The 26581-nt window shown below is 45.7% G+C and overlaps 1 protein-coding gene across 4 annotated transcripts in view; it reads right to left on the bottom strand.

Moving 5' to 3' along the window:
- The window catches only part of RBL2 (RB transcriptional corepressor like 2), a 171577-nt gene that overhangs the window by 53506 nt on the left and 91490 nt on the right, over positions 1-26581 (bottom strand). For 3 of the 4 annotated variants that reach the window (XM_029608551.1, XM_029608553.1, XM_029608554.1), the window contains 9 exons: positions 22222-22331; positions 21675-21778; positions 19653-19790; positions 17040-17204; positions 16078-16189; positions 12399-12641; positions 6499-6764; positions 5624-5800; positions 4686-4757 (listed from right to left, as the gene is read on the bottom strand). In XM_029608551.1, coding sequence (XP_029464411.1) covers positions 4686-4757; positions 5624-5800; positions 6499-6764; positions 12399-12641; positions 16078-16189; positions 17040-17204; positions 19653-19790; positions 21675-21778; positions 22222-22331 — 1387 coding nt within the window. The remainder of the gene's footprint in view (positions 1-4685; positions 4758-5623; positions 5801-6498; positions 6765-12398; positions 12642-16077; positions 16190-17039; positions 17205-19652; positions 19791-21674; positions 21779-22221; positions 22332-26581) is intronic. The other variant, XM_029608552.1, reaches the window with a different exon arrangement.

Below are 26581 nucleotides of genomic sequence, written 5' to 3'. Positions count from 1 at the left end.
AACCTATCTGTTTGGGAAGCCTCCTCCGGAGAGAGACCTGCATTAGCCTGCAGAACCTGGGCCCAGCGCAGACTAGCTCGCATGGCGAAGTTCGTGCAAATGGCGGCTCGCACTCTCAGGGCGGAAACCTCAAAAATCTTTTTGAGTTGTACCTCCAACTTCTGGTCTTGAATATCCCGGAGGGCCGTAGCTCCCGTGACCGGGATGGTAGACCTCTTCGTGACAGCGGACACCGCCGAATCCACCTTTGGAAGTCTGAGGAGCTCCAGCGCCTCCTCCGGTAAAGGATAAAGTTTATCCATGGCCTTGCTGACTGTCAAACCCAGCTCCGGAGTATCCCATTCCTTGAATAGGATATCCGTGGACGAGAAATGAAAAGGGAAGGCGACCGCCGGCCCTGTGAGACCGAGGAGAACGGGATCCATATTCGCCTCCTGGCGGACCACCACCGGGGGAGCCTCAATCCCCAGCTCCTGGAGAATGGCTGGGATGAGAGGTGACAGTTCCTCCCTGCGGAATAGCCGAACTACCTTGGGGTCATCCCCGTCTAAGGCCTGTGCACTTTTCCCTGCACTGGGCTGCGCCATTCCATCCAGTGCTGCCGTCCCGGCCCCCATCAGGGGCTCTTCGGAGGCCTCAGAATCTGTTCCGGAGAAATCCTCGGAATCCGATTCTTGCGGGAGCCCCCGGGGAAGTCGCTTCCCCCTGGACGAGCCCTGGGCAATCTCCGCACCCTTCCTGGCCTTCTTTTTCCGTGGTGGGGACTTGCGGACAGCCGCACGCGAGAGATCCCCCCGTATGCGCTTGCTGCGCTTATATCTGAGGACTTTGCGCAGCAACAGCGCAAAGTCCTCAGAAAATTCTCCGGAATCCGCTGAATCGCTACACGAATCCTCCAGGGACCGAATCCCCTCCGAGGGGACCTCCCCCGCCTTGGCACGCTGCGGGGAAAGCGCGGGAGGCAGAGACGAAGCCCCCACCGTCTCCCTGGAAATTTCCCGGCCAGTGGTCAAAATGGCTGCCACTCCCGCGCTAAGCGGGAACAGCTCCTGAGGTGTGTCAGAGGGGCCCCCACCTCGCGGCGGCGATCGCGCGACCCGGGACCGAGCTCCCCGAGGTGCTGCTGAGGTGTCCTCATCACCCGGGACACAAGCCGAACAAAGGCTGTCCCGGGAGAGACGCGCGCGCGCGCCGAGCCGCAGGCCCTGCACTGCAAACCGCGAGGCATGCCGGCGAACGCGGGAAAACAGAGGCGCGTTGAAAAAAGTTACCTCAGAAGAAAAAAAATTTAAAAATAACCAAAACGGCGCAATTTGGCGACCTCCCCCCAGCTGGCGACGCCCCCCCACCGACGAAAACGGAGCGGCAATGCCAAGGAACGGAGAGCCGCAAAAAAATAAAAGTAAAACTTTTTTTTTTTTTTTTTAACAGAAAAAAATGCGCTGTCCCTGGTTCTGAAAGTTTAGCCGGGTCCTCAACCCTGGCAGCGGCCTCAACCGGGGGAGGGTAGTCCCCTCAGGACCTCTCAACTCCCCTGGGAGGCAGGGCACCTGGGAAAGAATTAAAAACAAAACCCAATTTAGCACAGAAACAATTAAACCTAAGAAAAAAACTAACTCAAAATCAAACCTGACTTAACACCAGAATCAGGTCAGGCAGAGGCTGTGACTGGACCTGCACCATCTACTGGAGACAGAGTAAGACTGAGGGGCTGTGACTGGCACAGGGGCATATATGGCTCCGCCCACAAGTTTTAGTCTGTCTCCATCTACTGGTGCGGAGTCACAACCCAGGTGTCCTGGACCGATCCTGGTACGTACAGGGAACCACCACATAGTGGAGAGCTAAGCCCTCTTGAACTCAGCCCTTAGTGGTAAGCCTGCTCAGATACCACTCAATGATATAAGATTTTCTGTAGCAATTGCAACCCATACATCCACCCCAATTGAAAGAGGTGGTACAACTATGCAGGTCCCATTGAGCCTCACAGATTAGGCGGCTTTGCTTTCTACATTCTCTCCCTAGAACAGCTTTGCAGATACCAGGCTTTCCTGGCAAGTAGTAAAAGGGGGGATCCCCCTGCTCAGGAACACGCCAAACTACTGCAAATGAGTGTCCCTGACTCATTGTGCTCTGCTTTAGAAAGAGCTGTAAAATGTGTGGGCAGATGAAGAAACCTTAGATGGTTAGGGAATGGGCCTTGCTATGGCTCATTTGGTGCCTGGAACCTGAAATAGGGACTAGGAGGTGTACAGCTCAGTCTGCACTATTAAACCAAAGTAATTCTGACCCTAACACTATGTCCAAGAGGCAGTTATTTGGAGCCTAATGAGGGGGGAGAACTGTCAAGCCAGAGTTGTACAGTTAATGATTGGCAGGCTCTGGCATCAGAGCTCTCTGAGCTTAGGTGTAACACAGATGAGTGGAGATAACAAGAGGACTGAATCCATAGTTTTGAGACCCTTTACTCCTATGGGAGTTAGGAACCTCTGAATGCAGACATCTTGAAAAATTACGAAGCATTAGGAAGTATCAGAAAGTAGATGGCCCAGAGAGATTAGTGGCTGCTATAGGTCTTGATAGGAACAGTGAACCTAGGTCAATGTGCTTTGCCCTCATCCACTAAATCAGTGGTGAAACTTGGGTAAGACCTCATAACGTTGTAATTCCAAATGAAGAAAATATTAGAAATATACATATTGAAGCTTGGAAAACTATCAAGGAAGTAGGGGATGATATGAGCCGGTGGGATGAAGGCTCTGGAAATCGTAACGCAGCCATCAGGAAAGGAGGAATGCTCCTGGTGCCTCAGCTGCTTTAGGCTCACTGTATCTTCAGGATGCACTGTACAATTCTTATTCTGAATTAAAGGATGGCCACCCAGGTGGAGAAGAGAATTGGGAGATTATCCCAAGTTCTTTTGACCTGGGGGCCATCCCATTTTCAGCCTGCGCACAGACCCATTATTGATATGCTTTAATTGACTCTGGGGCTTCAGGCTCAGCAATCTATTTTGTACCCCCAAGAGCTTCAATGGGGCAGAAAATGCAATTGCAAGGATTTGAAGGATCTATGCAAGAGGAAAAACAACTTAACTTGGTAAGCGTCAGAACAGTGGTCCATCTCATATTTATTTTGGTCCCAAACTGTATGCCCTCAATAATACTGGGATCAGATACTATGTGAAAACAGCACTGGTTGCTAGATATGGAAATTGTTTGCTTGTGAGTTCATGATTTACGCCCCCTCATGCTGTAACTATTATTTCATTCACTCCCATTCCCAGGTTAACTAGGCCTGATATTGCAGTGAATAAGGACTCATAGGGATGCCTTCCCCAGGACACACAACAAACTCTCCAGAGTATGACTGTGTGGGTCACTTCCTCTTATGATGCGGGTAAGATTACATTTCAGGTGCCATTACAGTTTCAGTTGAAGCAAAAAGCTTTATTCCCCAGTACTGATACTCTCTAGCAGCTGTTGCAAGATTATCATGTGTGATAAGGGGCTTGCTAGATTCACCTAGCTGGCTAGTAATGTAGGCTGATGGAGTAAATTGGAGGCTCACAATAGATTATTAGTGGATGAATGAGACCATCCAGCACATGGCCATGGAGTTAGAAACCTAGATCCCCAAGTTTGAGTTTTGCCCCAGGAAGAATAGCTAAATATAGCCACAAATTCTCACAGCACAGCTATAATTACCCAGTGTTAAAGCAGGCATTCCTGTGGATGTGTTGTGTTGAAGGAGACAAATACATATATATAATTGAATTTTCAAATGTATATACATGTAGTTTCCCCAAGAATCCCAGCCACCCAAACAGCAGGGGCAAAATATGTAGGTACTTTTGTATCTGCATAACTTTTGTCAATTTTCAAAATCAAAAGCAAAAAAAACCTCACAAGGTAGTTTCTCTTTTGGAAACTGGATAAAGGTACACAAGTACCTGCATATTTTTCCACGATGCAGATTACTGAAATTTACCCACACAATCAATTTAACCATAAGAACATAAGAATTGTCATACTAGGTAAGACCGAGGGTCCATCCAGCCCAGTATCCTGTTTCCAACAGTGGCCAATCCAGGCCACAAGAACCTGGCAAGATCCCAAACAGTAACTACTAACGTGCAGTGATAAGCAGTGACTTATTCCCAAAGTCTACTTGGTTAGTAACAATTTATGGTCTTCTTTTCAGGAACTTGTCCACACTTTTTAAACCCGCTGTGCTAACTGCCTTAACCAAATCCTCCCACAATGAATTCCAGAGCTTAAAAGTGCATTGAGTGAAAGATTTGTCTATGATTTGTTTTAAATGTGCTACCTAATAACTTCAGGAAGTGTCCCCTGGTTTTTTTTATTTTTTGGCTTCTATTATATCCCTCAAAGCTTTAACAGACTTCCATGTAAAATACCTTGTGCACTCTCTTTACCATTTGTGCCAATGAAAGTTATATTTTTTTTTAATTCAGAGATATCTGAATTTAATACTTCCAGTTACTCATGGTAGTGAATTTGTCATAGACATGGTGGCAGCGACTGAGAAGAGAGGATGTTTCAGTAATCAGAACTTATATCTTGCCCAAGAAAGCAGGGGGGCTTTTGAACAGAAAGGCTGAAATAAGATATATTAATATTTTTAGATAACAGAGCATTGCCTCTTCCGGAAAAGACACTTACATAACTCTGTGCTTGAGGCTGAGTTCTGTAGCAGCGCATGATGTTCTGAAAGGATTTATCTTCCTTTGTAACCTGATGGAGATAATGACAGGTTCCAAATCAAAAATTTATTTCTTTGCAAAAATGCGACCATTTAAATAATTAAAAAAAAAATTTTTAAACCAAACATATGGGGAAAGTAGACAGCACGTGAATTCAGTTTGCTTATGTTTGACTATACTGTATTAGAGGATGTGTGTTGGGCTCAAACGTCATGAGCAATACAGTCTAATAACTGTATTGTGACCTTCTGCAGAATGAGGGCAATTTTCAAAGCCATATACGTGGATAATGATTTGTCCCGGTACTCTAGCCCGTCTAACAATTTTCATTCCTCAAGGATACTAAAAGTACTTCTGGGGTTCACAGCACACCTACGTTTGCCTGAATTAAAACAGAAAGGTATTCCTTTGGGTGAGTTCCGGTCAGAGGCAGGAAAACAGAACATACATATGACATTTTCCAAAGCGCTCATGCTATTCTGCCACCCCAGCAGACCACACAAATGAACAGGTGCAAAGTATATGGGCCCATGTAACGGACATGCTTTATGCAAACTTTCAAAGGGCAAGTACCTGTCCCTTTATGTAAGGTACATGTGTTAAAGCCATGCATGTAGTTTGCAACTAGATGGGCTCTTGAAAACTGCTCCCAATTTGATCAGTATAATCTTTTGCTGTCTGGGTTATTGACGTGCAAAAAGAAAAAAAACATGCATTTATAAAGGCAACCCAGCTGCTGAACACACAGTATATCACAACCTATGCTTTGTTTCGCATGCTGTATTTTGGTTTGTGGGCAAGCAACTCTTATCCAAAATGTTAGTAAGCAGGACTAATCCAACAGAATGCCAGACATTTAAAATAAGTTGTTTTTTGGTTTTGGTTTTGAGTTTTTACCTTGGCCATTACATAGATGGCACACATTAACAGCTGGTCTAAATGTCGATCCATCATCAGCTCTGTGCAATGTACCAGGGAGAATTCAAAACAAGTCCAAATTTTCTTTCTCAGGTCATCAGCAACCTCCAGTTTGGCACAGAGGTCCCGCAGCCGAACGCTTGCTAGGTAATACACCTATTGGGGGAAGGCGAGAGGTTACGGGAATCTGCCCTAGAGGGTGAAAGACATTACGACCCAGACTCTATTGGCTAATTGTTATTGTGAGGGCACATCAATAAAGAAAGGCAACGTCCATTTTTACAACTGCACACAATATGCCTGATTTTCAAAAGGATTTATGCAAAGAAATGGCAGTTTCAAATCTTTGTTTGAAAATCAAGTCTTGAATCTATACATGTAAAAGAACATGGGGGACATGACTTCATAGATACTTTTATGTGCATGGTAAGTGCACATTCTGGAGGAGCAGGGTTTGTTGGGGGGGGGGGGGGGGGGGAAGATTTACACACACTCGCTCCCAATTTTTGAAAGTATGTGTGCAAAATCACATGCATAAAAGTTACACAGGCTCTCTAACGTGCGTAACTTTGTGCATGTACGCCCTTCCGGGTTTCGCACACATCTATAGGTTTTCAAAGTGGATTTATGTGCAGAAATCTGCTTTGAAATTTCCAGCTGAAATCTGTGGGTAAAAAGTACCAGCAGATGTTAGCCTATGCGAGATATTTAAAATTACCCTCAGCGAGGGCAATTTCCTAACAGCCTACGTAGCAGTAAAGTCTGCGTGTGCTCGTATGGCTGACAACGCTTTGCGTTTCCAGCGCTGTTCCCACAGCAGGCAGCTGTGGCTCTGCAGATTTCAGCAGCAGTACCTTTCTGAAGAAGAGGGAGAGCGAGTCAACTTTCTTCAGCTTCCTTGGGCTCAATAACTGCTGACTTTGTCTTTGTCCGGAAGAAGCAGAGACTTGTTGAATGGCAACCTGTCCAGCCACCTGCATCTGCTGGGTGTTAAGGGGGCTAGCCAGACTCTGAGCAGTAAGAGGCTGAATAGGACCAGACACTCCCTGAGCCTGGCCGCCCACATTCATCTGCACTGGGAAGAACGTTATCCCTCCGTTTTCATTGGCAATACCTGTAACTTAAAAATAAAAGTGTAAAAGAGGAAGTTCAGTGTTCTCATTAGGTCTATGGAAAATATTCTAACTGAGTAGGGCTTAGGATCTATTTTGAAACAGTGCACACAGAGTTACTATACTCATGCACTGCAGATCATTTTAAGATTCTACAAATTATGTCATTGTTTTCTTTTAGGTACTAATTCAACCCTTAGCTGTCCTCCATTACCCTCCTAGGGACCTTTACACTGCTCTTTCCTACTGCAAAGGGCTTAGAAATGAGTATGAAAGGGGAAGAGCAGCATTTCAGCAAGCGAAACAGGTAGTTTACTTAGGAAGGAATTCTTAAGAAAGCAATTTATCTTCCTGTCAAGACAATAAGTTATCAGGACACCAGAAAATGTCAGACCCATGTTAAAATCCTGGGACAGCATTTTACTCAGGGAAAATGAAATCATCACCACCACTGGGGAAATTACTTACCTGATTTTTTAATTTTCCTTAGAGTAGACAGATGGACTCAGGACCAATGGGTATAGTGAACTCCCGATAGCAGTTGGGAGACGGAGTCAGATTTCAATCTGACATCAGCATTAGTACATATACCCCTGCAGGAAGCTCTGCTCTTCAGTATTCTACTTGAAAAGCAATTGTGGATATATGTGTGTTTTAATAATATGGCTAACTTGATTAACTTGATTAACTAGGACTGGATAAAAACTGATTTCCAATTGGAGACCGCCAGTGCACTCAACCGAAAAAATGCCGACACCTGGTAACTAGGGTGTCTTGGACTAGGGGTAATACCTGGCTTACCCATGCTTGTCTTGCTCTCAGGGATTGTCACCTGAGGTTTCTGGATTTTGGGGCAGCCATGGGCAGGATGCTGAGTCCATCTGTCTACACTAAGGAAAACGAAATTATCAGGTAAGTAATTTCTCCATTTCCTAGCGTGTAGCAGATGGACTCAGGACCAATGGGATATACAAAAGGTACTCCTGAACCGGGTAGGAGGCTGCCCGTGGCCCACTTAGTACTGCCCTTGCAAATGATGTGTCCTCCCGGGCCTGGACATCCAGGCGGTAGAACCTCGAGAAGTTATGTATGGAGGACCACATCGCCGCCCGACAGATCTCGGCAGGTGACAGCATCTTGGTTTCTGCCCAGGACACTGCCTGGGCCCTTGTAGAATGGGCCTTGACCTGTAAAGGTGGAGGCTTCCCTGCCTCTACGTAGGCCGCCTTGATAACTTCTTTGATCCAGCGGGCTATGGTTGCCCGCGAGGCCGATTCCCCCTGTTTCTTCCCGCTGTGAAGGACGAACAGGTGGTCCATCTTTCATACAGATTCTGATCTTTCTAGGTATTGGACTAGGAGTCTGCCGACGTTAAAATGGCGAAGAAGGTGTGAATCTTCCGAGTCCTTATGCTCATCTGGAGATGGCAGCGAGGTGGTTTGGTTTAGATGCAAATGAGAGACCACCTTCGGAAGGAAAGAGGGGGCAGTGTGGAGCTGTATGGATCCCGGTGTGAACCTGAGGAACGGTTCCCGACAGGGCAGTGCTTGAAGCTCAGAGATGAGACGGGCTAAACATATTGCTACTAGGAATGCAGTCTTCAAGGTCAGAAGCAGTAGTGACAAACCGTGTGTAGGACTGAAGGAAGCTCCCGCTAGGAAGTCTAGTACTAGATTGAGATTCCATAGGGGCACCGGCCACTTTAGTGGTGGTTGGATTTGCTTGACCCCTCTCAGGATGCGAGAGACGTCTGGATGGGATGATAGACTGATGCCATCCACTTTGGCTCTGAAGCAGATCAGTGCGGCGACCTGCACCTTGAGGGAGGAGAGACAACCCCTTCAAGCCATCCTGCAGAAATTCCAGGATTATGGGGATTTTGAATGTCCGCAGAAGGATGTCACGGTCTTCACACCAGGCTTCGAATATTCTCAATATTCGTATGTAGGTCAGAGACGTGGAAAACTTGCGTGCACGGAGCAAGGTGTCAATCACTATCTTAGAATATCCACTCTTCGTCAGGCGAGTCCTCTCAATGGCTAGACCGTATGCAAGAATAGAGTTGGGTCTTCGTGGAGGATTGGTCCTTGCCGGAGAAGGTCCCTGTGTGGAGGTAAGCACAGGGGGTTCACTGCAAGAAGTCTTCGCATGTTTGTGTACCATGGCCTTCTTGGCCAGTCCGGGGCCACTAGAAGTACTAGCCCCCTGTGATGTTCTATCTTGTGGATGATCCCACCCAGTAGTGGCCATTGAGGAAAGGCGTACAGCAGATCTTCCTGTGGCCAGGTCTGGACGAGGGCGTCGATTCCCTGGGATTGCAGTTCTCGTCTACAGCTGAAGAACTTGGACATTGGACTGGGTTGCCAGGAAATCCATGGCTGGGGTTCCCCAGCAGTTTACTATCAACTGGAAAGTTGTGGCCGACAGTGTCCATTCCCCTGGATCTAGACTCTCTCTGCTGAGGTAGCCCGCAGTGACTTTCTCTTTACCCGCGTTGTGGGCGGTTGAAATCCCTTGCAGGTTTGCTTCCGCCCACCTCGTTAGGGGGTCTATTTCCAGGGAAACCTGTTGGCTTCTGGTTCCTCCCTAGCGGTTCATGAAGGCAACTGTTGTGGCATTGTCAGACATAACTCTGACAGATTCGCCTTGGAGTCTGTGACTGAACCTTAGGCAGGCTAGTCTGACCACTCGGTTTATGTTCCATCCCAATTCTTACTTGTCCCATTGCCCGTGGGCCGTCGGTTCCTGGCAGTGGGCTCCCCACCCTCGCAGGCTCGCATCCGTGGTGAGCAAGACCCAGGTCGGAGGTGCTAGTCTTACTCCCTTGCTCAGATGGTCTTCCTGTAGCCACCATTGGAGCTGGGTCCGGACCTCTGCCGGAAGCTGGAGGTGAATGGCGTAGTTCTGGGACATCGGGTTCTATCGTGACAGTAGGACATGTTGTAGTGGGCGCATGTGGGCCCTTGCCCATGGGACGACTTCTAGGGTCGATGTCATGAGGCCGAGGACTTGGAGGTAGTCCCATACCTTGGGGTGAGCATAGCTCAACAGTTTTCGCAACTGGTCCATCAATTTCCTTCTCCTTGTAGAGGGAAGAATGACCTTGTCTTGTTTGGTGCCAAACCAGACTCCCAGGTACTCTAGTGATTGGGAGGGCTGCAGGCAGCTGTTGGTTGTGTTGACGACCTACCCAAGATTCTGTAGTAGATTCTTGACTCTGGGGGTTGCCTGGTAACTTTCCTCTGGAGATTTTGCCTTGATCAGTCAATCATCCAGATACGGGTACTCCTTCCTTCCTCAGTGTCACCGCCACTACCACCATGATCTTGGTGAACGTCCAAGGGGCCGTAGCTAGTCTGAAGGGTAGTGCCCGGAACTGGTAATGATGGTCCAGTATCGCAAAGCGTAGGAAGTGCTGATGGGCATGATGGACCAGGATGTGGAGATAGGCTTCTGACAAATCCATAGAAGTCAGGAATTCTCCCGGTTGTACTGCCCTTATGACTGAATGTAGGGTTTCCATGTGGAAGTGAGTACTCTCAGGTAGCGATTGACGGTCTTGAGGTCCAGGATGGGCCGGAACATTCCCTCCTTCTTGGGGATGATAAAATAGATGGAATAGTGACCAGTATTTTGTTGGTGCTTGGGCACTGATGTTATGGCCTTTAGGCTGAGAGGTTTTGTCAGTGTGGTTTCCACTGTCATCCTCTTGGAGAGGGAGTGGCACGGCGATCTCACAAATTTGTCTGGCGGGATGCTGTGGAAGTCCAGATAGTATCCCTCTCGAATGATGGTTAGGACCCACTTGTCAGACGTTATCTCGACCCATCTTTGGTAGAAGAGGATAAGTCTGCCCCCTAAGGCTTCTTCCTGTGGATGGGTCTGCTGCGGCTGAAGCAAGGCCCTCCTCAGACTTTCTTTTTTTTTGTTGTTGTTTACCGCAGCGCCGGCTGTAAAATGCCTCACATCAAACGTAAGGCTAGACTCAGGGGAACTGTTTCTAGTGTTTCTTTACCTGGGTCGTTGCAGCGGAGTATTGAGGAGTGCTTTGCAGCATCCCCAGTCTTAGTTCCTGATGTGATGGCTGCAGTGGAGAGGGACCTCGAGTGGGGCCTCTCATTACAGGCCGAAGAGATCTCCTTAAGCTCGCTGCCTCTCAGCCACTCTGGGGGCTAAGTCCACTCACGGGACGGGCTACCGGACTGAGGCTCACCTCTGAGGGATCTCAGAAATCATGTCAGGAATTCTCGACTGGGGGAGGGAGCCTTAGGTATCACCGCAGGAGAGCGGGGCTCGTTTTGTAGAGGTAAGATTTTTTTTCTTCTTTGATTTGGATTTTCTAACGCTGGGCAAGTGTGTATGTGTCCCTAACTGCTTAGGAGATGGAGAAATACTGAAGAGCTAAGCTTCCTGACTCCTTCTCCCAACTGCTATCAGGAGTACACTATACCCATTGGTCCTGAGCCCATCTGCTACACGCTAGGAAAATGTGCATTTTTCTTATGACCTAGACTCAGGGCCACCTCAATCACTACAGTTTTATGGGCAGCGTGACTGCATCTCTTTCTTCCTACACAAACGGGTCCAGAAGAAGAGGCGGTGTTACATTGGTTCATACACACAAGGAGGAAGAGATGCAATTGCTATGACTAGAAAGAACAGAGCAAGCAGTTGTGTTGGCCTGCATGGCTGAAAAAAAGAGGCATCCAGTTAGTTGCACAGGCTGAAGGAGGTTGCTGCCACTTGTATGTACCAGAGGGGGAAGAAGAGGTAGTGACAGTGAGAGAGTGTGAGAGCATGTGTGTGAGAAATAACCTGCGCAAGTTAGAGTGTGTGCATATGAAAGGTATAGGGGAACGTTTGTGCACAACCCCACACTAATCCACAACAACCTCAAAGCATCTAGAAATCAGAAGTTCCCACATAAGGAGAGCCAAGGATTTTTTTTTTATCCTTAGTTGTTTGTTTGTTTTTTTTTACTGGGCTTTATTTGATGTTTGTGCAGTTTTGAAATATTTTATAGTTGTTTGGAAAAATTGTAAAAATTTTTATATGAGTTTTTAATTATTAGATGTTATTCTATTTGTAGCTGTTTTTTAAAATATTTATTCTTTGTATTAGTATGGTTTTACTATTATGATTGATGTTTTATATTTTTTTTTTTTATTGTGTTTGATGTTTTATGAGGAATGGTGGTGTTTGTTTTTCCATTGTTGCACGGCATAGAGTCTGGCATCACAGCAGTACATGTAAATATAATATACATGTTGCAAGTCTTTTTTTTTTTTTTAAATCTCAGAAGATTGTACATTCAATGTCTTTTTTTCATGTCAAATCTGTTATAATAAATGAACATTTTTAATTGGCTCTGGGAAGGGCCAGGGGAGGCGGAGGTAGGCAAGGTTTGCCTAGAATGCCTAATATCCTTGCACCGGCTATGCCTTGACAGACCACAAGCAATTTATCCCTTTTCCTTCCTGATTTTGTAATAAATTAGAAAATGAAGCAAAATAAGCAACCTCCTACTCCCTCAGCTAAGTAATGCATTCCTTATATGCGTGCATGCTCATAATCAATTCAAAAACTGTTTTCTGCAGCAAAACGTGGAACCGCGTGACACCATCCAAGTTTTGTTCCCTTACCTTGGACAGGAATGGTAACAGTTTGCCCGTTATTGGCTGTGACGGTTGCCATGGTTAGCAAGGTCTGTCCTGGCACGGGAGTCACTGCCATGGTCTCAGCTGGAACAGTGCTGAGCACGGGCTGCTGAGAAACCCGCACAGAGGTCCCAGTATCGCAGGCTTTTTCACCGTCAACAAACAGTCTTCTTCTGGCAGTGCCAGCTACGGGAGAGCTGTACCGGTCACACAGTGTGGTCGGAGAAGCTGGAACGTAGGAAAAAGGAAAACCAGATGTTCATTTTACAAATATAGTCTAAGTGTAAAATTTTAAAAATTATGGGCAGTTATTGAGCTGCAGTACCTAACACTGTCAAAATGGTTTGGCAGTTGATGCTTTTAAGAGACTGTGATTATTACATACGGTACTGTGGGAGAATACTCTGACTGAAGTGCTAATCCGCTCTGGAGTGAATTTTCAAAAGCATATCACACGAGTAAAACACCATTTTACAGACATATGTAGGTCTTTTGAGCACAATCCCATTTATACGCATAAAAGATGAATTTCAAAGCGGTATGATGTCTTGTCACTAATGTAAACCGGTATGATGTCTTGTCACTAATGTAAACCGGTATGATGTCTTGTCACTAATGTAAACCGGTATGATGTCTTGTCACTAATGTCGGTATATAAAAATTTCAAATAAAAATAAATAAATAAATTTTAAAAGCAATACGTGCAATAAAACTGGGGGTTGCACGCGCATGTGTCGCTTAAGCGCACCCAGTAGATTTTATCAAGTCACCACATACACTCAAATTACCGATTCGCGGCTATCTCACATCATTAAAAAAAAAAAAATAAATAAGCAGGATGTGAGCGGGACAAAGATACACGCCTACGTAGCTACATGCAAGGGCGCACCATCCAGGTCCATTTCAGCGCAGAGTTACTTCTGCTATTGATGTAAGTCTGAATAAAACTGTTTCTAGCCATGTATGAACTACCTGAGGGGTCTGGCTCAACTGGGGGGAGTGCAGGTTAAAGAACCGGGGGGGGGGGGGGGGGCTTGAGGACACAGATACAGACTGGGCAAACTGGTGGGCAAACTGGTTAAACTGGTAATGTCCTTGCTGCGCATGTTATAAAATTCCTTCACTTGCGTGTCTCGATACAGACATGCCTAAAATTAAGCGCGCACATACATGCGCCATGCCCATTTCATAGCATGTGCGCATGTGTATGGGCAGGATATAGAATTTCCAGCCCATCTTGCCACACATCCGTACGGGTACTCACGTGCTTGTTCAAATGTTACCGCCATACTTTCTAAAATCAAAAGCATGCATGTAAGCGTACGCATTAACAATTACATCAGCTCCAATACAGGCATAAATGTTCGCGCGTAGGGCACATAACCATGCACGTGTGACACATATCCACTAAGTTTCAAAGCAGACTTATGCACACAAGTCTGTTTTGAAAATTATGGCCGAAGTCCCGTGTGTACTTTGTATATGCGCTATGCTATAAAATCGGGTTCCCCATGTGATATTTACAGTGAGAGAAAGAAAAACACGTTGCCCTGTACGCAAGTGTGTTTGGAACCACGGGTAGGGATGTGCAGACCAAATTTTTTAAATTTGGTTTCCGAACCCTTTCGTTTCATTCTTCATTTGAAGTGGGGGGCAGGGTTTCAGTTTTGGTCCCTTTTTTCTTTTCAAGTTTTATGTCTGAAAAGTGAAACTTGCGTATAGGCAGAGGTTAAAAACTTGATAGCCCACAATGGTGTTTGCAGTGAGCGATCAGAAATAGACCAGATATGTATCTTTATCTCTTAACATCGGCCCAATGATACAGGCTTGCATTTGCCTTGCTTATAAGCACTTTCAGATGTAGCTTACTGGCTTTGCAAACATCTCGAGGCCTTATTACAGTAAGGTAAGTTTCATTTAAAAGTTAAGCTGGCATGTTCTATCAGCTGGTCTTATTGACTGAGGCAACGTCTTATTATTTTCTTTTCCTCAAACAGACAAACAAGGCACAATATTTCACATTTCACAAAATGATTTAAAACATTAAAAAAAAAAAGAACACAGTGCATAAATGTTGCAATCAAAATCATTTGCATAGCACCTAGTTTATATTTTTGCTAATATACTAACAGGTAGCTACGCACTGTGTGTCCACATCGGCCTCAATGTGTGTAGCAAACATACTTTGGTCTAAAATTTGGCTGTCATCCACAGATTAGCCTAACTCAGCTTTTCAGGCATATTTTGGAGCATACAATTCTAGGCTTATACTTGAGTATATACAGGATTCTTATTCAGGGCTGGATTTACATTTCCAGCATCCATAGGCAACGCCGGGGGAGGGGATGGCTACCCCCCCCCCCCCCCAACCAAGATACAAGTTGGAGGAGAATCCATTCTCAGCCCAATGCCTCCCAGCTGATAACCTAAAGTAGTGGCATCCCAGCCCTATGGAGGTCATGGCAGCAACTTGACAAAAGTTCAGTTGCTCGTCACGTGCTCCAGGCCCTATGTCGGCCTCACCCCTCCTCCCACACAAAAGTTTCCTGTTACTATGGAAATCCCATGCGAAGGGCAGGACCTTGGGTGAGCATTGGGCGGCTGCTGGTCCTGAGCTTAAATTTCTATTTTCAAGTTGCTGCTGCTGCTTTAGGTTAGTAGCTGGGAGGCAGGCCTGGACAGAGGCCTAGCAGCTTGCCTGTGTTGCCCTGTGCCTAAATCCAGGCCCGCTCTTACTTCTGTTCAAGTATGTACACCAACCAGCTCATTCTCATCCATATTTATTAGCCATGAGGGTATTGGTTTGCAGACATAATGACGTTAGTCTTACACCATCAGGAAAGTTATTTATGCAGGGTCATGCGTGTTCTGTTTAACTACTCTTACATTGGTTAAATCTTCCTGAAGCACAAGATTTGCATTTATATCTAACTGCATTATATTGCTGCAGATTTGATGAAACACATTTTGTAATTCCATTCATGCAACTTTTGGATTTTTTGTTTCATGGCTTTTTTTTTTCCTGCCCTGGGAAATGACAGGAGGGGAGGGGTTAAATCAGTTGCCTTCTGTCTCACTCCCTCCTCTTCCTGTTCTATGTATGCTCTATTGGGCCAGTGCTCCCTAATCCAGGCCTTCTCCTCCCTATTTCCTGGAGACAGGAGAGGAGGGGCTGAAGTACATGCAGCAGCAGCAGATGCACAGTTCTCCTTGCTCCTGGGACTCAGCTTCCAACTGAGTAGGTGGCGAAGGCTGAAAGGAGAGGATGCCTGGGCAGTGTAAGAGGGAGGAAGGAGAGAGAAAAGCACCCGTTGCTCCTGTCTTTCTCTCTCTCAACCTGCTCCCTCATCCCCTTCCAGCTGGTGCTTATTTTTCTCACCCCTTCACGTGTGCTTTTCCCTTGGTCATGACAGTGGAAGGGGAAGCACCAGCAGGTAAGAGCGCTGCTCTCTGATTCTTCCCGCTAGCAGAAGGAAGGACAGGAAGGGGCGAGGACTGCATCTGATAGTCGCGGGGGGATGCATGGTAGACGGTGGCATAGGCCCCTCTCCCCCAGGTGTAGGGCCCCGGACAATTGCCCAGATTTCCCCTCCCGCTGTATATCAGTACTGGCAGCTCTTTCTTTCTAGAAAATAAGACCAAACACGCAGATTACTTTACTTACTTTTTCCAAGCCCTGCTGGTTCATTACGGACTTCGTTTACCCTTCTCGGAGTCAAGGGAGAACTTGCCACACTGTTCCCATTAGGTCTTTCAAAATACTGAGGTGGTGTGACCTGAAATATGCATTGCATTGTTATTCACATCCAGAGTTATTTTGTGATATTATTATGTTACAGCACCTGCTGCTATCTCTCGGCGCTCTCCCAGAAGCTGCCACACAAGTTTTTCTGGAGGATATGAATGACGTGGCAGTTGTTAGTCAGTGTAGAGGCTAGCTTACACTGAAGGCACCGCTTGCACTTATCGCAAATGATCTAAGAAATGAAAATTCCTCCTGATTCCACACAACAGGCACTTAATACCTACAATAGAAGCCAAGAATTGCTTTCCCCATAACTTAATCATTCGCAGGCAGCAACATCCTAGTGAAAGTGAAGCCCTTGGCCTCGTATTGCAGAAGGACGTCCGTGCACAACAGAGTGAAGAGCGTGCGTGCAAGAGAATGATGCACAACGTTAATCAATTCCTATACCGCTGGAAGTGTGGAGGGCGAAAGGTGTGAGAAATCCACATTACGGCGCTTAGAAAACAAAATCTTTGTTGAACATGGAAAACTTGGAGGTGAATTTTCAAGAGACTTCGCTGCTGGATTAAAGACTGAAAATTCACCAGGGTTACACAGTTAAATTTAGCTTCCTAGTTTTCACTAGGCGGCCAAGTGTAACTGGCCAAATTTTAGACAGGCACAGGAGCAGGGTTAGATCGGGGAGAAGGTTAGGCAGCTGGTGCTGATTTTCATTGCTAGTTGTGTAACTTGGCTAGCAAAATTTAGGTACTGCTATAGCAGGCCAAAATCCCTCTATGGAATTTCATTATTCCCCTCAATATATTATACAGAAATGGAGAATCCCCATGTATATGTTTCACATAGACTGATTGTCAAAGCTTTCAGAAAGCACTCACCTCCTCGCAGGTTGGAATCTTCTTTCCATGATCCCGTATCCTGTCCCATAGTGGAGACTCCTGTTTCCAGGCCATAGATTCCAAGATCTTCTCTTCAATATGATTGAGGTGTTTCACTACCTCTCTGCACAGACCAGTCTCTGCTCTGATGAACACTTCTATTACCTGTGCAAATGACAAAAGCACCAAGCACTAAGTAGGTTGCTAAGCCCAAAACAGCTCACCTAGCACAACCTTCTGCACCATGGGGTTAGAGGGGAATTAAATCAGATCAATGGTCCAGACTCAGCATCCTGTTCCTGGGTTACCTGCAAGATGTATGCAACAGATCCTAATGTGGCGATCCATTCCCTGTGTTCACTCCTAGCAGTAGAAGGTGCATTCCCCCAAGCCTACCTAGCTAATAGTTGTTAATAGGAGTTTATAAAATCACGAGTGGTGTGGAACAAGTAAACAGGGAACAATTTTTTATCCTTCCAAATAGACTAGGACATGCCATGAAACTAACTGCGGACAGATTTAAAACAACTTATTCAATCAATGCACAATTAAGCTGTGGAATTTGCTGTCCACGGGTACAGTCAAGGCCAGTAGTTGAGGTTAAAAAGGGTATGGACAAGTTTCTGGAGGATAGGTCCATTATAGCCCCCTCTCGGTCATCTCTTCTCCAGGTTGAAGAGTCCTAACTTGTCAAGTCTTTCTTTAGAAGGGAGATGTGTGATAAACTTTACCACGTGATGCCCTTCTCTGCAATTTTTCTAGTTCTTCTATATCTCTGAGATTGTGCAACCAGAACATAAAAAATGCCATGCTGAGTCAGACCAAAGATTCATTAAGTCCAACCCTGCCTCTGACCGTGGCCAATCCGAGTCACAAATACTCAACAGATCACCCAAAAAATCCATAGAAACACGGTGGAAAGAAATCATAGGGTTTACATAGTCTGCCCATCCACACCAACTGTTCAGCTTTACACCCTTAACAATCTCTCAGAGATCCTCTACATTTATCTCATGCTTTCTTCAATTCATAAACTGTGCTAATTTCCACCAGCTCCCTGTAAAGAAATACTTCCTAAGCTTACTCCTTAGTCTACCTTCTTTGACCCTCATCCCATGACCCCTCATTCTAGAGCCTCTTTCAGCCGGGCAGGCCTTGGCCCACCCATAGCTATACTGCAGATATATATAAAATGGGGGGAAAGTTCCCAAGTAGTTGTGAATGAAGGCTCAAGGTGCCAAATCTAATCCTGGCTTCCACTGAGTGGGAAACCCAAAGGAGAAGAAGGAGACTGATGGGCCAAATACCTGACCCCCCACCTCCCAAACACAATTGTTTGTACTTATTGTGTGTATATATAGATACACACACATGCGCACTGATAAATTTGTTTCATTTGTAGTTTATTTGAAATAAAAGAAAATGAATGACAAGAAATGTTGATGGGTTCAGTCCCCTCCCTTGCCAACTAAATGTACTGAATTTTATTTATTTATTTATTTATTTATTTATTTATTTAAAATCTTTTCTATACCGTCGCTAAGTTATACACCGTCGCAACGGTTTACATGTAGGCACATATTTAATGTATGTAAAAGTGTACAATAGTACATTCTAACAGGTGCCATCAAAGGTTCGGTTACAATATATCATTAGACAATAATTTTTAGAGAAGTGGGTCATGACAGAGTGTACTGAAAGTACATTTATGGGTAAATTTATCATACATAGTGTTATCAATATGCTAGTTGTGATGTGGGGTTCATAGACTACTCTACTGTATCGTCCTAAGTATTGTGTGTCGGTGCTTATCTGCCTATTCCTGAACCCCCCAATCTTCTGACACACACACACGCATATATTTACACACATATCTTTCACTCATTTGTTTCTGCCTTCCCAATTCCTTAGGTCAGCGCCACTCTGCAGTGTGGCACCAGCAGTGCAGGAGCCGCCAGGGAGGATTTCTGCCCCATTTGGACCCTGGCTGTGGAGTAAGATGTGTAAATGTATTGAGGGGCAGGAGAGGAAGGGTTTTGCACTTTTAGTTGACCACAGTGAGTGGTGGGGGGCGGGGGGAGGGTTTGTAAACAAAACTTAAAAAAAAAAAAAAAAGTGGTTTATTTCCCTTTTATTTCATTTCCTGTTTAGTTTTAAAGAAAAGCACTTTCTTTACAACTTACAGCCTCCCTTTCTGGAGAATAAATTTCACTTCACAGATTAACTAATAAAATACTTTTTTTCTTTAATCTAAAAATGAATCAGACCATCAAGCAGAGCCTTTCAGCACTTTACTACATTGATCTTGGTCAAGGATCTTCCTTTAGGCAATACTCCCAGTTGTTCACACTGTTCTGGTGACAAAGGAAGGGCAGAATTCCCCAGACACCAAAATATCTGCATACATTTTATTTATAAAATGGACAAACTTATAACTAAGATACGTGCAGATTCTACAGTCCTGACAACTTAAACCATTAAGGGGAAATCCAAGACTCTACCAAGATCAGGCAATCATATTACAAATATATTTTAGTGAACTTTCATGTAACTAAAATCAAGTACATGTTTTATGCTCTCTTCACTAGAGACTGTGGTGCTCAAAGGCTTTACCTTGTAAAAATGATATGGTGGCACGTCAAAGATTTCAATGATGAATGGAAAATTTCCTGGGGGCTTATAGGAGAAGATGATTATCTCAAGGCAACATGATAAGAGTGATCTGTGAAACAAGTCCTGCTCCAATATTCCCTGAAATACAAAAACGCACAGATGACACACATCTGGCTGCAGCCGAGCCAACACTTCATTTAATTAAAATACAAAGAGCTTGCCAGGAGTTTCTAAATCTTTTCAGCCCTGCATGACACCTCAGTTCTTATATCAGGATGTCCATTTCCTCTGGTTCGACGCGTGTCCTGCTCTCTCTCTCTCTATAGGCAGATTCTCTCTCTCTTAACGCTCCCCACCAGGCTGGCCACTTTGTAATTTGCCTCCGCTGTGACTGCTCCTCTACGAAAAGTCTGCCAGCTTCATTTCCTTTCTGCTTCCTGATTCCCCTAGCCAATTCCAAGCAGCTTTGTATTTCTGGCTCTATCCTCCTCTAGCTGCTTCTGCACATGCGAACCCCCCTGGCTCATCCCAGAGCCCCAGCCTGACACACCTTTGCTGGTCCAACAGTCCTCAGAGTTTGTGCCATGATCCGGCTGTTTGCCTGGCCTTTTCGCCTGCGTGTTCATGGTTCCCAAGGCATTCCTGTTCTCCTGCTCCGTTCCTAGACTTCAGCTATGCTTCCGGATCCTACTCGGTTTCCAGTCTCCACCTAGTAAGGTCTGCACTCAAGGTCCCAACCCAGGGGTAGCAGCAGCTGCTTCGGGCAGAAGATATCAGCTCTGGTCCGCCTGGTCTCTGTAAGGTACGCCCTTGCACAGGAGTGGTACCTTCAATCCGTCCTTAGCGGAACAGGGGTGACAAGTACACATCTATCATGGGGAACCATAAATATGGTAGGTCTGCACCAAGGGTGCTTATTGAAGCTACTGGCTCTTTTGCTTTTCAGACACTGACTGAAAAATTAGCAAGGTGAAAGCAAATGTCTCTATATTACAAAATACTCAACCAGTACCACTCGATGCGCCAATACCCATGCACCCAGCAAACAATCAAAAGTAAATCAAAAGACCACCTACCTAGTAAGCTACCTAGTAAGCTTAATAAGGGTGGAAGGTGATGAACCAGAAGGCTCCACAACAAAAATACAGAGGAACCAGAAAATAGTGACCACTAGGCTTCACCGAAAAAACTGGAATTGAGGGGGCCCTATCGACATCTATGATGCGAGACTGCACATAAACGCTCAGTGGAGCATGTCAAAGCTTCTAGAAGCTTTGTAGTAATCTTCACTGGCCAGGGTCAGTTGGATGACATCATCTACACGTGAGGACTACTACAACTTGCTTGCCCTTAGAGGAAGATGTGTTTATTACATTGTCTAGTTGGTTGGGTGTACATGGAAACTTAGAAGCGTGTAATTGGAACATGAGCTGAGGTCCCATAGAGAACAGAGAAATCCTTCACTGTGGAAGGACACCGGCTTTATGCCCGGCAACAGCAACACGAGGAGTCTTCCCCCAAGCAGAGAGAGTGTGCAGCTCTGTAACACATTATCTGACATTTCAGGGGGGGTGGGGGGGAATAGCGAGGTGAGGTTTAGCTGAAGCCTCATTTACTGTTCATTTATCTGTCTTCCATCAGCTGAATATTAACAATAGTCTTCAACTATACTATTCCCTTTTGTTCTGCCCAACCTTCTCAGCAATCTGTTGAAAAAAAAAAAAAAAAAAAAGACAGCTGCACGCTCAAGGCTCCTTCTTACAGCCCCAAATTTTATTCCTACTTTTGATTCTCAAGCTCTCCCACATTATTTCTGTACTACAATGGTATCATCCTTACTCATTCTTTCGCTTGGCATTTTACATTATTTTGCTTTGATAAACTAGCAAAGAAATGTTTTCAAATTTCTACGCAAAAAAAAAAAACCCCATTTGTTTTTGGCAGGATAGTTTTGTGTTTTTCCAAGGTGTGTGCACTTCAGTGACAAGAATGCATATTGTAGTTTTTTTTAGTATTACTTACAGATAAATCTAGGTCTCCTAGGTGTTTCCTCTCTTGCTCAATGATAGAATCTAACACCTTGTAGTAAAGAATCTCCGCAAGACGAAAATACTTGCTAGCAATATCTGAGGGGTATTATAAAAATAAAAAAACCAAACATTGTTAAATACCACTTTATAAGAAAAAAAAAAAAAGCCCTAAAAGCTATAGTCAATTTATTAAAAGAGGTTTCTGATACTGTGAGATGCAGCCAGTTTTCCCATTGGTCATTTTTATAGTTACTCTGCATACATTAATGACACCCGATGACAGCAAATCACAGAGGTTACTTTTCTTTTATTTTAAGAAGCCCAAAAATGTGTGTGTGTAATTTTGGAAGTTTTCTCTGAGTTTAGAAGTAGAAAGAAAACACATTTTAAATAATAAAGACCAATTTTCAGATGTCACATGCTATAATAAAATAGCAACCACCACCACTAGAAGCCACATTTTAAAAGCTCTTGCAGTCAAAGCTGGCACATCAAGGATCTGTGCACTATGATAAATGATATAAAATAATAAACCTAACCTTTGGAATAACTACTGTATTCGCCATCAGTGTGTGTATGCTGACAAAATGTTTCATACATTTCTTTCAATCTGTTAGAAATCGATTGAGAAGGATCCCTGGAACATGTCCTGCCAATATAAAATAAAAAAATGTTAGTTACATGGGGTGCACTAATCCAAGAGAAGAGTCCATAATAAGGGGTGAGGTACTGATGACCACCAAAGAGGAGAGAGGCCTCATGGTGCTCACATCTAAATGATCTCAAGGTGCAAAACAGTACAATAAGGTGGCGGCAGGACCCACAGAAACGCAATATTGCATAGGTAGTGGTATAACCAGGGAGGAAATAAAAAGGTAAGGTTTCTGTACAAATCACTGGTGAAAATTCATCTGGAGCAGCCCCAGTTCTGGAGGCCACACTTCCAAAAGGTTTTAGATTAGAAGTAGTCCACGGAAGGACTACCAAAATTGTTCTAAGTCTGCAAATAAGTCATATGAAATTAGATTTAAGGAACTAAATGTGTACCCCTAAAGGAGAAGAAAGAGAGATGGGAACATGAGAGAGACATTCAACTATCTGAAAAATAGACATGCTACATATTATGCCTATGTATTTGCTTAATGTATGCTTGCCATATTTGTTCAATGTCTATTAGATGTATATATTTTATTAATTTTGTAATCAACTAAGGACTAGTGAGCAAATATTTGCTAAATAAATGCCATGATAGTATTTTCCAATGGAAATTGAAGTTTTAGATCAAGATTTAAAGGCAATTGACTCAGGACTAGCATTAGGAAATATTAAGTTACAGAAAGGATGGTGGATGCATGGAGATAAAGGAAAAACAGTTAAAGCAAGCAAAGGCAATAAAAAAAAAAAAGCCAACACTTCTCCAAGATCGCAAAAACAATTAATAAAAAAGAGAAAGAACCACCACTGACTTCAGGCAAAAAGAATTCTGGAAAGTATTTAGGAAAAAATATTCCACCTAAAGTCAGCTGTTCTTTTGTGGACGTATGAATAGTTGTATAGTGAATTTGAGGATAAGTATTCTCATATATGACTTTGGTGAATGGGAATAAATAATGGACTCTCTTGCAACCTGGAAAAGATTTTGACAGACATGGCTTTTTGGTATAAGTAGAAACAAAAAACCATGCATAAGCATGATATTATTTATCAGTAGCTGGCACAACAGCGTGTTTAGTCAATAATGCAGGACTATAGTACGTATGATCTTGCCCCATAGCTTATGCACAGAGAGGGGAATTTTAATTGCATGCAAGGCATGCTTTGTGCTCACAGGCCTACAAGGCAATTTTGAAGAGCAGGTGGATAATATGCAGGATAAAGCAGCAAAAAGAAGGCCCAGCGCTTAACTTTCTCTGACTGGCCTCTGCCCCAACCTCAGCACCACCCCTGTTCTCCAAAGGGAGGCGCACGCATGTTGTCAGCAGCTTGCACCCTTTTCTCCAAGGAGAGACGCACGCATGCTGTCAGCAGCCTGCACCCTTTTCTCCAAGGGGAGATGCACGCATGCTGTCAGCGGCTTGGACCCTTTTCTCCACAGATGGCTCAGGACCATTTTCCATGCAGAATACCTTTGAAAATTGTCACCTTGATGCAGTAACATTTCATGACCGTTTTGGGTGCCACAACTTTTATTTATTTATTTATTTATTTATTTATTACTATAGAGACAAAAACAGTAACAATTCCTGAAAGCATGGGATAAACACAGTATAAGGGATCCTTAGTTGAGAGGAAAAGGAAAATTAGTTTCTTACCTGATAATTTTCGTTCCTGTAGTACCATGGATCAGTCCAGACACCTGGGTTGTGACTCCGCGCCAGCAGATGGAGACAGAGCAAAACTTGACGGGCTCCCTACATATAGTAAGGAGCCACCCACAGCCCCTCAGTCGAACGTACTGTCAAAGCAAAACCAAGTGCTCGACTAACTAACTATAAACTGCAATATATATACCAATTCATAACACACCCCTGGCAGCAAACAGCAAACCAACAGAACCAGAGGCAAGAGGCTGTAAGCCAAAAATGGGCAATAATGCCGCCCGAAAAACTACGAGCAGACTCTCTCACTCTTCATTGAAAACAGATCAGACGGGTGGGAGCCTGGACTGATCCATGGTACTACAGGAACGAAAATTATCAGGTAAGAAACTAATTTTCCTTTCCCTGTACGTACCAGGATCAGTCCAGACACCTGGGATGTACCAGAGCAAATTACTGAGGGTGGGAAGCAGAGAGTCCCGCTCGGAGAACACTCGCTCCAAAACCTTGAGCCTCAGCTGCCTGGACATCGAGTCTGTAATGTTTAGTAAACGTGTGCAGCGACTTCCACGTCGCTGCTTTACAGATCTCCTGTGACGACACCTGAGAAACCTCAGCCCAAGACGTGGCCTGCGCCCTAGTGGAATGCGCACGAAGTCCCCTAGGTGCCAACTTCCCTTGCAGAAGATACGCTGAACCAATCGCCTCCTTGAGCCAACGCGCAATTGTGGCCCGCGAAGCCGCAGACCCCCGGCGAGGTCCGGAGCAGAGGACAAACAAATGGTCAGACACCCGGAAGGCATTAGTTACCTCCAGATAACGAATGAGAATCCTGCGAACATCGAGTTTGCGCAGGTCTCTCGACCTCTTGTCCCCCGGATCCATGACTGAAAAACCAGGCAGGTCTACGGATTGATTCAAGTGAAAAGAGGATACCACCTTGGGCAAAAAGGAGGGAACAGTCCGTAGGGAGACCCCGGTCTCCGAAAAACGCAGAAACGGCTCTCTACAGGACAACGCCTGAAACTCCGAGACTCGACGAGCAGACGTAATCGCTACCAAAAACACGGCCTTCAGCGTAAGATCCTTCAGAGTCGCGCGCTTGATTGGTTCAAAAGGAGGCCCACAGAGGGCGGATAGCACGCAATTTAAATTCCAGGACGGACAAGGGCTCCGGACGGGAGGGCGCAAGTGCTTAGCGCCACGAAGAAAACGCACCACATCCGGATGACAGGCCAAGGACACTCCCTGGACCTTACCCCTGAGACAACCAAGCGCAGCAATTTGGACCTTCAAGGTACTCCAAGACAGTCCCTTCGAGAGACCGTCTTGCAGAAACTCGAGGACCGCTGGTACAGCTGGACGAATAGGATCTATGTTGCGCGTACCGCACCAGGCCTCAAAGACTGTCCAGACCCGCATGTAGGTAAGGGACGTAGACTGTTTCCGAGCCCTTAACAACGTAGCAATCACGGATTCAGAGTATCCCTTATTCCTTAAACGCGCCCTTTCAAAAGCCAGGCCGCGAGACAAAAGTGATCCGCATCCTCCAAACAGACGGGTCCTTGTTGAAGGATGGACGCGTCCCCGTGAAATTGAAGCGGAGGCTCCGCCGCCAACTGAATGAGATCCGCGAACCACGGCCGCCGTGGCCACTCCGGCGCCACCAAAATCACCGCCGCCGGGTGCAACTCTACCCGCCGCAGAACCTTTCCGATCAGAGGCCACGGAGGGAACACATAAAGCAACACGTCCGTGGGCCAGGGAAGCACCAATGCATCGACGCCTTCCGCGCCTCGTTCCCTCCGTCGACTGAAGAACCGCGGCGCCTTTGTGTTGAGAGCGGTGGCCATGAGATCCAGGTGGGGCCGTCCCCACCTGGCACAGATGAGTCGAAACGCTACCTCCGGTAACTCCCACTCTCCTGGATCCAGCCGATGGCGACTGAGGAAATCCGCCTGAACGTTGTCCACCCCTGCGATGTGAGACGCTGCTATGCCGCTGAGGTGCTGTTCCGCCCAGGCCATCAACAGACTCACCTCGTCCGCCACCTGTTGGCTCCTTGTACCCCCCTGGCGATTGATGTAGGCCACTGTGGTCGCATTGTCCGACAGAACCCGGACCGCTCGTCCCCGAATCCAAGGGAGAAAGGCCCGTAACGCCAACGACACCGCCTTGGTTTCCAACCGGTTGATGGACCACAGCGACTGCTGACTCGACCACTGACCTTGCACCGAGCGGCTCCCGCAGACCGCTCCCCAGCCGGAGAGACTGGCGTCTGTCGTCACCACCGTCCAGGTGGGCATGAGCAGGGAGACTCCGCACGTCAAGTGGTCGGTGGAGAGCCACCAATGCAGACTGTCCCTGGCCCGGTCCGTGAGTGGCAGCGGGCGATGAAACTCTTCCGAGACCGGCTTCCAACGGGACAGTAACGCTGACTGTAACGGTCGCAGATGAGCAAAAGCCCAGGGAACCAAGGCGAGCGTCGATGCCATGGACCCCAAGACCATCAGATAATCGCAGACCAACGGGCACCGCATGGACAACAGACGTCTCACCTGTCGCTGCAGCTTGGCCACTC

Source organism: Rhinatrema bivittatum, chromosome 7, assembly GCF_901001135.1.
Source record: "Rhinatrema bivittatum chromosome 7, aRhiBiv1.1, whole genome shotgun sequence".
NCBI lineage: Eukaryota > Metazoa > Chordata > Amphibia > Gymnophiona > Rhinatrematidae > Rhinatrema > Rhinatrema bivittatum.
The sequence above is the reverse complement of the archived record's forward strand: the minus strand, read 5'-3'. Positions and strand labels throughout refer to the sequence as shown.